The sequence below is a fragment of the Hyla sarda genome, chromosome 2, assembly GCF_029499605.1.
Source record: "Hyla sarda isolate aHylSar1 chromosome 2, aHylSar1.hap1, whole genome shotgun sequence".
Lineage (NCBI taxonomy): Eukaryota > Metazoa > Chordata > Amphibia > Anura > Hylidae > Hyla > Hyla sarda.
Window position 1 is genome coordinate 231,672,783 of NC_079190.1, and position 14,054 is coordinate 231,686,836.

General features: G+C 42.0%; 1 protein-coding gene across 2 annotated transcripts in view; it reads left to right on the forward strand.

Annotated features, from left to right (window-relative positions):
- Positions 1-14,054, forward strand: part of RBBP4 (RB binding protein 4, chromatin remodeling factor) — a 38,542-nt gene that overhangs the window by 19,035 nt on the left and 5,453 nt on the right. Inside the window, exons 5-9 of one of the 2 annotated variants that reach the window (XM_056556550.1) lie at positions 11-126; positions 1,908-2,068; positions 5,773-5,899; positions 9,336-9,412; positions 11,843-11,923. In XM_056556550.1, coding sequence (XP_056412525.1) covers positions 11-126; positions 1,908-2,068; positions 5,773-5,899; positions 9,336-9,412; positions 11,843-11,923 — 562 coding nt within the window. Of the gene's footprint in view, positions 1-10; positions 127-1,907; positions 2,069-5,772; positions 5,900-9,335; positions 9,414-11,842; positions 11,924-14,054 lie in introns of both variants that reach the window. The other variant, XM_056556551.1, reaches the window with a different exon arrangement.

The following is a 14,054-nucleotide window of genomic DNA, read 5'->3' on the forward strand; positions in this document are numbered from 1 at the left end:
CATTGTTTAGATCCTTCAGGTGAATGTAACCCTGATCTTCGGCTTCGTGGTCACCAAAAGGAAGGATATGGATTGTCCTGGAATCCTAACCTTAGTGGAAACCTACTAAGTGCATCTGATGACCATGTGAGTCCTAGATGTAACATTCATGTTTTGTTTCAATAACTTACAACTATATGCAGAACCCACTAAATAGCAAGTAAAATTGAGGCTCTGGTTGGCATTATTGCCTGGCAGCAGTGGGTCTTGGGTTTGAGTACGTCTCCTGCATAGTGTAAGTTGTGACATTCATTCTGTGGATTTCCTTTTGGTGTTCGAGTTTCCATCCACTTTCAAAATATATAGATAAGTTAAAGGAAAACTGTCAGATATTTTCTCCCGCACTATCCACAGTACTCGTGGATAGTGCAGGAGATGCTGATTAAAACGAGCCCGGATCTGCCCGGCCGTTCGCCCGCAATTGTATTTTCATTCTGTGTATATCTTGCTGTAACTGGCAAGGGCGGGGCTTCTGCACTGATGTCAGAGCCGCTTATGAATATTCACGCTGTCGCTCTCCCTCTCTTCGCCGCTCCTAACTGGAGGCAGGGGGGATGACTACTCATAAGCGGCGCTGACGTCATTGCAGAAGCCCCGCCCGTGCCAGTTACAGCAAGATATACACACATAATAAAACTACAATTGCGGGCGAATGGCCGGGCGAGGTAAGGCTCGTTTTAATCAGGGTCTCCCGCACTGTCCACCAGTACTGTGGATAGTGCAGGAGAAAATATCTGACAGTTTTCCTTTTAAGTTTCTTCCTATGAAAATTGACCATAGTGTCTTATTTTCTGAACTAAGGAAGTTAGTTTGTGAGCTTTACTCAGGACTGCTAATTATGTGAATGGGGACAATCTTTACAGCGCTGAACACAAAGCGCTCTTTTTGATTAAAATGTCCCCCTCCCACCCCATTCACCAATTTGGTGGCCTCATTTTGGAATGCTCCCTGTCATGCTCATTCTACTCGCCTCCTCTGGGTATAAAGCCTCTAGCTGGGTGTATGCTGGATGGGGGCCCTGTTGTAATCAAAAAGTGCACTTAGAGCCTAAATTTTTTACTTTTGTGATCAAATATATAGTTTTGCTGCATACTTTTGTTTTTGCCATAGTGGCATGCACTTGTATGTTTTGTTGTTGTGCTGGCAAATTTGGGTTTTCTGTACACCTCTGAGTAGTATAGGAGTGCTGTTTACTTAACATAAATATTGTAAGGGACCATAAAGCCACTGCTTTAGTTTAATTTCTTGAAATGTTATCAAATCTGCTTAGAGTAACTGTCACCAAATAAAAACTTTTAATATAGTGTTCCTTGAGTAATTAGCAGACACTTTCCCATTCACTTGCTTTTATAATGATCAACATAAATGTTTAAAATGTAATAGAAAAAAACTGCCACTAGGTGGCCCTGTTCTGTTCCCTGCCACAATTAATACAGTGAGTTTGGTCTCCTCCTGGCCTGGCAGGAGTCCGAACTCAGGTGTTTCTCTGCCCTGAGCTTGATTTGAAAGCTGCACAGAGCCTCACTGAAAGCTGCACAGAGCCGGAGGTCTTCTATTCATCACATCGCTGCAACAATTTGAAGGCGGAAGTGGTCCCCCAGCAGGCTTCAGTGATATGCCTGCACTGGTAAATGCCCACTTTCTCCTGCTGGGAGATTGCACAATATAAGCAAGAATAACGGTAAGATACAAAGCTTTTAATGCTCTGAAATTTTTTTTCTCAGGGTGGGAGGATAGTTAGGGAACATACTGAGTTTAGAAAAGTTAATTTGGTGACAGGTACTTTTTAAACATCCTTATAGGTACTTTGATTGTAATTTGGTTATTTTGTGGTGTGTTTGTTTTTTATTTTTTCGTTTACCTTGCAGACAATTTGCTTGTGGGATATCAGTGCAGTGCCCAAAGAAGGCAAGGTGGTTGATGCAAAGACCATTTTTACAGGTCATACTGCAGTGGTGGAAGATGTTTCCTGGCACTTACTACATGAATCCTTATTTGGATCCGTAGCAGATGATCAAAAACTAATGATGTAAGAGTTGTGCGCATTTGGTAAAATGTGTAATTTTAATTGATATGAGTGTTATTTTGGAAAATAATCCTTTAGGCTCTTGCTAAGGGTGACCTGTTCTTTCCAGTGTTGTAGAGAACTATCGTGACAAACCTGGAGACTTCCACATTCTTCCCCCTTTCCTCCTCCCTTCTAAGTTTCAGGTTGCAATCTCTATTAATTCATTCGTTATACACTTTAATGACTACCTTGAATTTATTTCCTGGTTACATCATTTTTATTTTGCTGCACTCAAAAGCCTAGTAAACTATAGGGGAGATTTATCAAAATCTGTACAAAAGCAAAGTTGACCAGTTTTCCATAGCAACCAATAAGATTGCAACTTTAATATTTTAGTGCCCTTTTTTGAAGAAAAATTTAAAGGGGTAAACTCTATTAAAAAAAAAAAAAAAAAAAAAAAAAAAATCTTAATCCTACCAGTACTTATATAAAGAGACGTAGTTATTAATCAACGGGGTCCACGCCTTCCCCAATGTACAATTTAGGCATCCAGCATAATCACAAGTATATAGGGCAGTTACTTAGTGCCAGGGATGTGCATATAAAACTTAGCTTTTAATTTATCAAAATACGAATAAAATGATATAACAGTGTTTAGTGATGTGTATATATGATATTTTTAGATCACTAGTATCATTGGTCTACACTGGCCTCTGCAGGGCCCAGCCAGTCCAGTGTGACCAATCACCCTAGGTGGCACATGCACACCATAATAGTGTGATAATAGTATCAAACCACAACGCGTTTCTACCTGCTGGTACTAAGCAGGTGTCCTCAGGAGGTATAGAAAGTGATCAAATTAACAATTGGCTGGAGGATTATAACATCCATTCTAGCTCCACAAGATCAGCTAAGATAAAATTATAGCTCAATGTTCAGACCGCTATCATGATAGATAATAATACCACATAGGCTTTCCCAAACAGTCACACGTGGTATGGAGTTGCGGTCTGGGGCAATCTGCCTCCGTGATCTCCACGGTTAGTTGTAAACAGAGTGCTTAGATGCGTCCCCACTCTCCGCTGGGTGCCGGAAGTGTCCGGACACTCTCACCTGGTGCGGTGAGATGTGGCGTCTGTCTGGACAGACTTATTGTGTATTTGCCGTATGAGACGCACCAACTCTCCCCCCCCCCCCCCAAGTTTTGTGGAAGAAAAAGTGCGTCTCATACGGCAAAAAATACGGTAGGTATTCACACATGGAGGATCTGCTGTGTTTGAAGTTGTAAAATTCACAGTTGTAAAAACCGCAACTTTAAATCTGCAGCTGATCCAGTGTGTGAATAGACCTTTAGGGCACGTTCACACAGGTTTGAATGGGGGTGGGCTTTCCAACGTCGAAAATCTGCCACAGACCACATTTGAAGTCAATGCATTCTGCAGAGGATTTTCCACTGACGAAAATCTGCTGTGATGAGCCTGTCCCCATTTAAACTCGCTGCGAATTTGAAGAAAAACATTTTCACTAAAATGTTGGTGTTACCCTAAATTTTTTATTTTCACAAGGGGAAAATAGGAATAAAAGCCCCCCAAAATATGTAACCCAATTTCTTCTGAGTAAGAACATACCCCATATGTGGATGTAAAGTGCTCTGCAGGTGAACTACAATGCTCAGAAGAGAAGGAGCGACATTGGGCTTTTGAAGAGAAAATTTGTCTGGAATTGAAGGCCACGTGTGTTTACGAAGCCCCCATAGTGCCAGAACAATGGACCCCCCCACATGTGAACCTATTTTCGAAACCACACCCCTCACGTAATGTAAAAAGGGGTACAGTGAGCATTTATGCCCCTCAGGTGTCTGACAGATTTTTGGAACAGTGGTCTGTGAACATGAAAAATGTACACGCCGGTGTGGTGTAAATACACACTGCACCCCTTAATTTCTGTGAGGGGTGTAGCTTTCAAAATGGGGTCACATGTGGTGGTGGGGGGCGGGGGGGGGGGTTCCCACTGTTCTGGCACCACGGAGGGCTTTGTAAATGCACATGGCCCACGACTTCCATTCCAAACAAGTTCACTCTCCAAAAGCTCAATGGCGCTCCTTCTCTTCTGAGTATTGTAGTGCGCCAGAAGAGCACTTGACGTCTACAGATGGGGTGTTTCCATTCAAGGAATAAATGGGGTTACAAATTTTGGGGGTCATTTTCTCCTATTACCCCTTGCAAAAATGTAAAATTTGGGGAAAAACCTGCATTTTGATGAATTTTTTTACATTTTCATTTTCACATCCAACTGTAACAAAATCGTCACACCTGTGAGGTGCTAAGGCTCCCTGTACCCCTTGTTACGTTTCTTGAGGGGTGTAGTTTCCAAAATAGTAGCCATGTGATTTTTTTTTTGCTGTGCTGGCACCATAGGGTCTTCCTAAATACGACATGCCCACCAAAAAGCAAAATTTGCTTTCCAAAAGCCAAATGTGACTTTTCTTCTGAACATTGTAGTTCGCCATTTCCATACTCAGAAGAGATGGGCTTACAAATTTTGGAGGGCATTTTCTCCAATTACCTTTTGTAAAAAATTTTAATTTGGGAAAGAAAACTGCACTTTAGTGAAAATTTATTTATTCCATTTACACATCTGACTTTAACGAAAGTCGTCAAAACCTGTGGGGAGGCTCACTGGACCCCTTGTTATGTGCCTTGAGGGGTGTAGGTTCCAAAATGGTATGCCATGTGGGGGGTTTTCTGCTGTTCTGGCACCATAGGGGCTTCCTAAATGTGACATGCCCCCCAAAAACCATTTCAGCAAAATTCACTCTCCAAAATCCCATTGTTGCTCCCTCCCTTCAGAGCCCTCTACTGCGCCCGCCGAACACTTGACATACACATGAGGTATTTCCTTATTCTAAAGAAATTGGGTTACAAATTTTGGGGGACTTTTTTCTCCTATTTCCCCTTACAAAAATTCTAAAACTGGGTCTACGAAAACATGTGTAAAAATGAAGATTTAGAATTTTCTCCTTCACTTTTCTGCTATTCCTGTGAGACACCTAAAGGGTTAACACATTTACTGAATGTCATTTTGAATACTTTGGGGGGTGCAGTTTTTATAAAGGGGTCATTTGTGGGGTATTTCTAATATGAAGGCCCTTCAAATCCACTTCAAAACTGAACTGGTCCCTGAAAAATTCAGATTTTTAAAATTCTGTGATAAATTGGAAAATTGCTGCTGAACTTTGAAGCCCTCTGGTGTCTTCCAAAGTAAAAACTTGTCAATTTTATGATGCCAACATAACGTCGACATATTGTATATGTGAATCAATATATCATTTATTTGGAATATTCATTTTCCTTACAAGCAGAGAGTTTCAAAGTAAAAAATGCTAAATTTTAAATTTTTTCATGAATTTTATTTTGAATATCGACCAAAATTTACCACTAACAAAGTAGAATGTCAAGAAAAAAACAATATCTGAATCAGAATCAAAGTGCCTGTAGCATATTGACATATCAATATGCCAAAGAGGAGTCCAAATTAAGAGGTGCAAATTCTATACACTGTGTAGGAGTGGAATGTACACAGAAAAATATAGTACAATGTTAGGGCATTTTACAGATCCTGTTAATCCACAATGGATTTCGGGCATTCTGTTACCCCCACCTCCCATGCTTTATGTTGTGGATATCTTTGTATCTTTGCTCTATTGTTTGTTAACTCTGTTGTAGATGGGACACCAGATCAAACAACACATCAAAGCCTAGCCATTCTGTGGATGCTCACACAGCTGAGGTCAACTGTCTCTCATTTAACCCCTACAGTGAGTTCATCTTAGCTACTGGGTCTGCAGACAAGGTAACACTTTCTTGTCTAGTGCACGTAATCATATATTATATATATATTTTTTATTTTTTTTGGGATAGGAGTGGATGATAAATCATACAAAACTCAATGTAGTGTGACCACAGATTTACAAGATGTAGTCTTAACAGTATTTGTTGTGTTCTATAGCTCAGAAGTTCCTGCATCCTACAGATAGTTTCGGTTCTGTTAAATAGGGATGCACCAAAATTTCGACAACTGGAAATAGTTTCAGTAGGTATTTTCCTTTGGCAAAATGGTGAAAGCACCATCAGAGGGCATGGTTCGCGGTGCAGGGGCGGGGTATTATCGGCAAGAAAATTGCCGATAATGCCCAAAATCGTGAATATCGGCCAAACCGCTAATCAGTCGATCCCTGGTATACGGTGATGTCTGCTGATCTTCCTCTGCTACAACCGCCCCAATATGAGTACAGAAGGAGGATGTACAATCACTCCTACCACATAAAAACTATTGTGTAATGAAAACCTCAGTACATTGCTACTGTTTTTTTTTTTTTGCCCAAATATGTCTGCAATTGAAACATTGGATACTTTAATGTAAAAAAAAAAATGAAAATACCGCACTGTGTAAATGGCTGCGTGCACTGCTGGACACACTCTGAGGATAAACGCAGAGGTTCATAATACAACCCCAGCAGCTTGAGGCAGGTCGGTGACGTGGCTGAAGGGGGATTTTGTCTTCAGTAGCAGGGGCTTCTTCCGGGTGGCGCTGAGGAATGCTGTGATGTGCAGCTCCACACAGCCTTTGTTCTCTGCTCCACTTCATGAAGACACGATGACAAATATTTCACTTTCATATATCCATCTACTTAGTGCCGTACATTTTATGTGAAAGTGCAGTGTACAATGTTCCAATTGCAGCCATACTTGGGAAAACAAAACTGTACCAATGTACTGAGGTTCCCTTCACACGATAGCCTATGTGGCTGGTATTTATTTGGCTTTAACTATTGTGATTTCCCAAAAATTGTTGGGAAAAACATGGGTAACACATGAAACTTTCTTGCCTGTAAAAATCAGACCAGATTTAACCCCGTAAGGACGCAGGGTTTTTCCGTTTTTGCATTTTAATTTTTTCCTTATCCTTCTAAAAATCATAACTCTTTCAATTTTGCACATAAAATTTCATATGATGGCTTATTTTTTGCGCCACCAATTCTACTTTGCAGTGACATTAGTCATTTTACGGAAAAATCGACGGCGAAATGGAAAAAAATTAATTGTGCGACAAAATTGGAGAGAATTAGATTTTGTTAATTTTGGGGGCTTCTGTTTCTACGCAGTGCATTTTTCGGTAAAAATAGCCTTATCTTCTGTAGGTCCATACGGTTAAAATGATACCCTAAATATATCGGTTGAATATTGTCTTCGAAAAAAATCATAACTACATGCAGGAAAATGTATACGTTAAAAATTCTCATTTTCTAACCCCTATAACTTTTTTATTTTACGGCGTACGGGCCGGTATGAGGACTTTTTGCACCGTGTTCTGAAGTTTTTATCCGTACCATTTTGTATTTATCGGACGCTTTGATCGCTTTTTATTCATTTTTTTTGTGACCTAGTGTGACCAAAAATACGCTATTTTGGACTTTTGAATTTTTTTACGTGTACGCCATTGACCGTGCGGTTTAATTAACAATATATTTTTATAGTTCGCACATTTCTGCACACGGTGATACCACATATGTTTATTTTTATTTACACAGTTTTTTTTATGGGAAAGGGGGGGTGATTCAAACTTTTTTTTTCGGGAAGGGGTTAAATCCCCTTTAACTTTTTTATTTTAATTTTTTCCAGTGTTATAGCTCCTATAGGGACCTATAACACTGCAAACACTGATCTTTTACCCTGATCCCTGCAAAGCCATAGCTTTGCATGGATCAGCGAGATAGGGGCTTGATTACTCAAGCCTGTAGCTCAGGCTTGGAGCAATCAAACGCCGATCAGACGAGACGGTGCAAGGTAAGGGGGTCACTGCTCGTGTCCTAGCTGATCGGGACATCGCGATTTTATTGCGATGTCCCGATCAGCCCGACTGAGCTGCCAGGAAGCGTTTACTTTCATGTTCAGATGCGGCAATCAACTTTGATTGTCGCATCTGAAGGATTAATAGCGCGCGGCACAACGATCGATGCAGTGCGCCATTAGCCCAGGGTCCCAGCTATCGTTAGTAGCCGGGACCGACCCGGGGTGATGCGGGGTCACGGTTAGACCCCTGTTTTAAACACCGGGACACTGCGAGGGGCGTACAGGTCTGCCCTTCGTCCTGAGGGAGTTAAGGATGTGTTCCCATTGCGGGTTTTTGTCTTTCAGTTTCCATTAATATTGCTGTTTATAAAAACATTTGATACTTCCAGCTGTTACTGTGTTCTCCTACAATTCTCTGCCTGGACAGCCTAAGGTTCTGCAGTTAACTCAAACCAAAACTACAACTCCCAGCATGTTCCACTTATAGTGCAACATGTTTGGAGTTGTAGGTTTTGTTTTGGTTCGGATCAGCTGCAGAGCCTTAGTTTACTTACCCACACACAGTATCCTGTTCAAATTTGATGTGCAGGTTTTGAACCTGTAGATTTCTTTGTAAACAAAATGATTAAACACAATCAAATCAAACATTGGCAGGATACTGTGTAAAATACTATGTAAATATGATTATACGAAAACAAACTTTAAAAAAAGTGGTCTGGACTAGTGTTTTTTTTTTTTTTTTTTGCAAAATAAATCCTAAATTTTCAGTTTCTGTGCAGAATTTATGTGCACACCACTCTTAAGTGTTTAGTATGATAGGAATAGTTTAAAATGTCTACTGCAAATCTGACCAGAAACAGATGACAAGGGCACATGTAAATCGCATAGGACATTGCACACGGATTCCTTTTTGTTTTAAAGTGTTTTATTCAAGATTTTAACATTACGGGGGGAAAAATTATTTTAACAAGGCAAGAAGAGAACAGATCCCACAGACATTTTCATTACTACAAAATATAATTCCTTAACCAGTGCAATACTTAGCGTCCTGTCAATATATTCTGTAACATGACAAAGCCAGTTACAATTTCCAAATATAATGGAGATTTCTTAAACAGGTGACCCACATAACAATTGACAAGAGGATGAAGGGATGGGTATAAATAGAGTACCATTAAGAAAAGATGTGTCCCCACAAAGCCAACTGTCACAAGGCTGGAGACCCCTGTAATCTTTCGGTTCAGAATTTGGTACATCATAATTTTTGTAAATTTGGATCTTACTTGATCTGAGGTTAAAGCTTTAGATTATTGGTCATTGGTCCTCACAGTATCAAGTAGTTTTTTTTTGGGGGGGGGGGGGGGGGGGGGTGGATGACAACACTTTTTGGGTTTTCTTTTACACCCCATTAATGCTGGTCTTTTCTTTATCAATAGACTGTGGCATTGTGGGATCTGCGAAACCTGAAACTAAAGTTGCATTCGTTTGAGTCTCATAAAGACGAGATTTTCCAGGTAAAAATAAAAAAAGTCTATCCTTAAACATGCACTGTAAAATTGTTTCATTTGCCATTAGCAAGACCCAAGAACTGATAAAGGGGATTTCCTGCATTTATACATTTTTATTTATTTATTTTTTTATTCTGCATGAGATGCCTCAAAAAAAATAAAATAAAAAAATAAACTTTAACTTGTCTCTCTAGTGCTGGTGGAATCTGTCTCCCTTCCTTTGGCCCCAGTCTTTCTTCAACTCACACTGATGCTCAGCATGTCACCGTGACATCTGTGACCAGTGATAAGTACTGCGCATTGTGAGGTCAGGCCCCAGAATGCAGGAGGACGATGGGGTGAGCAGTGGGTAGGTTAAAGTTTAAAAAAATGGCTGGATAAAGCCTTAAAGTGGCAAATCTAGAAGAGAACAGAAGTGACCTAAGGAAGGAACAGGGCATTGAAAATTCTGCCTAATAAAATAAAATATTTATCCTGGATAGAAAATCTATGTATAACACTAGCGCTGCACCAGAACCTATGGGGTGCCCGCTCTGCTGCACCACCATAAATAACTTCCCCTGTGAGTAGGTATTAAAGTGGGAATACAATCGAAATATATATAGTGTGCGCTGAGAGGGACTTAGAAATGGTAGATGGATAATATATCTATATTAAGCATACCTTGGAACTGTAAGACTGGAATGGAGGAGGGAAGAACTGGTAGCTCTTCTCTAGGTACTCATGCAGTGTATAGGGGTCAGGCGGACAATGCTGCAAAAGGGAGTAAAAATGGCAATGACTACTTGCTATACAAAAAAAAAAGGCAAAAAGACGCTTAGTTGTAATGCTACACATGTATCAGCAATGTACCTCTAGATGTAAGCAAGTATAGTTAATGATGATTGTCAGCATATAGAGCAATATCGCTGCTGAAAAATCCGTCAGGTCAATGAACTGTAGGGAGGGATCAGATCTGTGTTATAAAAGGAAGTTGTATATTTTGCATCAGATACCTCTATACAGTGTTCTGAATGTCCGGGATGGTACCTGCTTCTGTTGCGATTGTTCCAACTGAGAGGTTCCAATGTCCTGAAGTTGATCTCGTAGCCTGTGTGCAGTGGGAGTATCGCCCCGGCCGGTGGCGTCTCTACCACGCTGCTGTCTGCTTCCGGGTTGCTCGTTGTTGCTAGCAATAGTGACGTCACTATGGTCGCTCTGGAAGTCCAAAAATGCTCTCAACTTGTTTCGGAAAACAAACTGTTTCCTTCATCGGGAGTAAGCAAACAGTTTGTTTTCTGAAACGCGTTGATGGAATTTTTTTGGACTTCCAGAGCCACCATAGTGATGTCACTATTGCTAGCAACAACGAGCAACCCGGAAGCCGACAGCAGCGTGGTAGAGACACCCCCAGCTGGGGCGATACTCCCACTGCACACACGCTACGAGATCAACTCCAGGACATCTGAACCTCTCAGTCGGAACAATCGCAACAGAAGCAGGTACCATCCCGGACATTCAGAACACTGTATAGAGGTATCTGTGATGCAAAATATACTACTGCCTTTTATAACACAGGTCTGATCCCTCCCTACAGTTCATTGACCTGGCGGATTTTTCAGCAGCGATAATGCTCTATATGCTGACAATTAGAGATGAGAGAATTTACAGTAAATTCGATTCGTCACAAACTTCTCGGCTCGGCAGTTGATGACTTATCCTGCATAAATTAGTTCAGCTTTCAGGTGCTCCCGTGGGCTGGAAAAGGTGGATACAGTCCTAGAAGACTTTCCTAGGACTGTATCCGCCTTTTCTAGCCCACGGGAGCACCTGAAAGCTGAACTAATTTATGCAGGATAAGTCCTCAACTGCCGAGCCGAGAAGTTCGTGACGAATCGAATTTACTGTAAATTCGCTCATCTCTACTGACAATCATCATCATTAACTATACTTGCTTACATCTAGAGGTACATTGCTGATACATGTGTAGCATTACAACTAAGCGTCTTTTTGCCTTTTTTGTATAGCAAGTAGTCATTGCCATTTTTTACTCCCTTTTGCAGCATTGTCCGCTTGACCTCTATACACTGCATGAGTACCTAAAGAGCTACCAGTTCTTCCCTCCTCCATTCCAGTTTCACAGTTCCAAGGTATGCTTAATATAGAGATATAATCCATCTACCATTTCTAAGTCCCTCTCAGCGCACACTATAGATATGTATATTATTATTTATTATTATTTAATATTATTATTTAATATTATTTATTATTATTTAATATTAAAATAAATATTAAAATAAAAAAATATTAAAATAACAATATAAAAAAAAATAATTTAAATAAAAAAATGTAAAAAAAAAAATATTAAAATAAATAAATTGTAACATAAAATATTTAGCCTTTCTGACTGTGCACCTATCTACAGGACAACTATATGGCAGTATTTTAATTTCCCTGCAGGTACAGTGGTCTCCACACAATGAAACCATTCTGGCATCCAGTGGTACTGATCGGAGGCTGAATGTCTGGGATTTAAGGTAATTCAGCAGATGTTCGTTTCTGGTTTTGTGTAAGTGTTTTTTTTTTGTTTTTTTTTTTCTTACAAACTATACATTTTACATGTCTCCATTGGGAGCTATTTAGAGCAGTCACTCATTGCTAATACTGTTCAATGCTATGGTCTGCTAGAAGTTAGACCATAAAGGGGAGTGGCCTGCATGGCGAGCTGAGCGGTCGCACACTTCTGTGCTCCTGCTAGCCTGGCTCTTCTTACCCTGTGCTAATCATCCTGAGTGGGCTCTGACTCGCCTGATTGACTCTGGCGGTGTCCGGTCCTCTGCTGGTGTTTCCAGTTGCGGGTCGCTGACTGTCCCGGCGGCGTAGCTGGGCCTGCACCGGTCAGGCTGCGGAGGTGTCCTCGGGTCCGGTCCTGCAGTCTGGAGGGCTGCTGGGGGCAGTGGAAAACTGGTGGCAGAGAGGGAGCGGAGTGTAGGTGCAGGGAACGGGCTGGACGCAGGCCCTGAGATCCCCTTTGGAGCTTCTGCAGTGGAGGGACCTGGCTGGCCAGAGCTGTCTGCTGCACCAGAGCACTGTGTGAGCTGCTGGACTGTGGTGCCTCCCTGGTGTCCCTTATTGTAGCCCCTGACAGCTGCCTCCTGATTAAGTGATCCACTGCTGAGGGACTGTGTTCTGCCTCCTAATATTGCCTTCTGGAGTGCAGCTGTTTGCCACCACTCTACAGCCAAACACTACTGCATACTGCTGAGACATGTGGTGCTCCTGCTGAGAAGCCGTCACATGTGTTGTATGCTGTGAATATCCCATCAGCTGCCGTCTGGCCGAGAGTACTGCTGAGTATTGTGGTGCTACACCTGAAACTTCTGAATTTGTGGTGTGCGCTGTGAATATCCCATCTGCTGCCGCTTGCCTGGGGGTTCCGTTGTGACTTATGGTGCTACACCTGTAAGGACTGCATCTGTGGTGTGCCCTGGGAATATCCGATCTGCCGCTGCCTGTCCACAAGTACTGCTGTGACTTCTGGTGCTCCACCTTTTAAAGGACTGAGTTTGTGGTGTGCGCTGTGAATATCCCATCTGCTGCCGCTTGACTGTGAGTACTAATGTGACTTGTGGCGCTATACCTGAGCAAACTACATTTGTGGAATGTGCTGTGAATATCCTATCCGCTGCAGTTAGTCAGTGAATTCTGCTGAGCCTACTGGTACGGCACCTGCTCGGCCTTCTCCTGTGGGTGTGCTCTACAACTACTGCTGTGACTTGTGGTGCTTTACTAGGAAGAACTGTTACTATGGTGTGCGCTGTGAATATCCCATCTTTGAGCGCCTGTCAGTGTGTACTACTAAGCCCCCTAAAAGGACTGTCTGGTGTGCCCAGTGACTTTCCCTTATATTACTACTGTTGTTGTCATGGGAGGCTCTAGTAACAAGTACAAGAAAACTAAACTGGCCGCTGAGGCTGCCAGGCAATCCACGGAGGATGAGGTGTCCTCAGACGAGGATCATTCTCTGGCCAGCGGTCACACTTCTCTGTGCTTATGCCTCTTGTCACAAAGATTTCTGCTCATGCAGCCCAGGCTCTGTCAGTTCTCCAGGCCTCTGGAGGAGCTGAGCCGGGGGTCTCCATGCTTGCTAGCGCTCCTAGTTCTGGACAAGGCTTTTTTTTTTATTCAACATACTGCTTGTCCTGCTGCCTCCATTGACCAGATGTTCACTGAATTATTAGCAGCTTTTACCTCCTGTCAAACTTTCATGATCTCTAAGGTGGATGAACTTAGACAAGATTTGGTGAGTCTTCGCCACGAGACTCAAAAAATACGGGAGCGCACTGAGGTCGAGCGCCGGGTCTTGAAGGTTGAGGATACTCTTTTCATCTACACAGGGTGCCTCCAGCTGTTTCACCACTACAACTCCCAGCATGCGCTGACAGCCAATAGATGTCAGGGCAAGCTGGGTGTTGTAGTGGTGAAACAGCTGGAGACACCCTGTGTAGATGAACTAAGGGCGGAAGTCGGCCCCCCAGCAGGCATCAGTGACTTCTACCTGCTGGGGAAGTCTGCCTGGTAGTGAGCACACTACCAGGCAGACAAAAAAGGCATTTTTTATATAATGTAAAAATATAATGTCTGCCCCCCCCCTTTTCCGTAGAGATG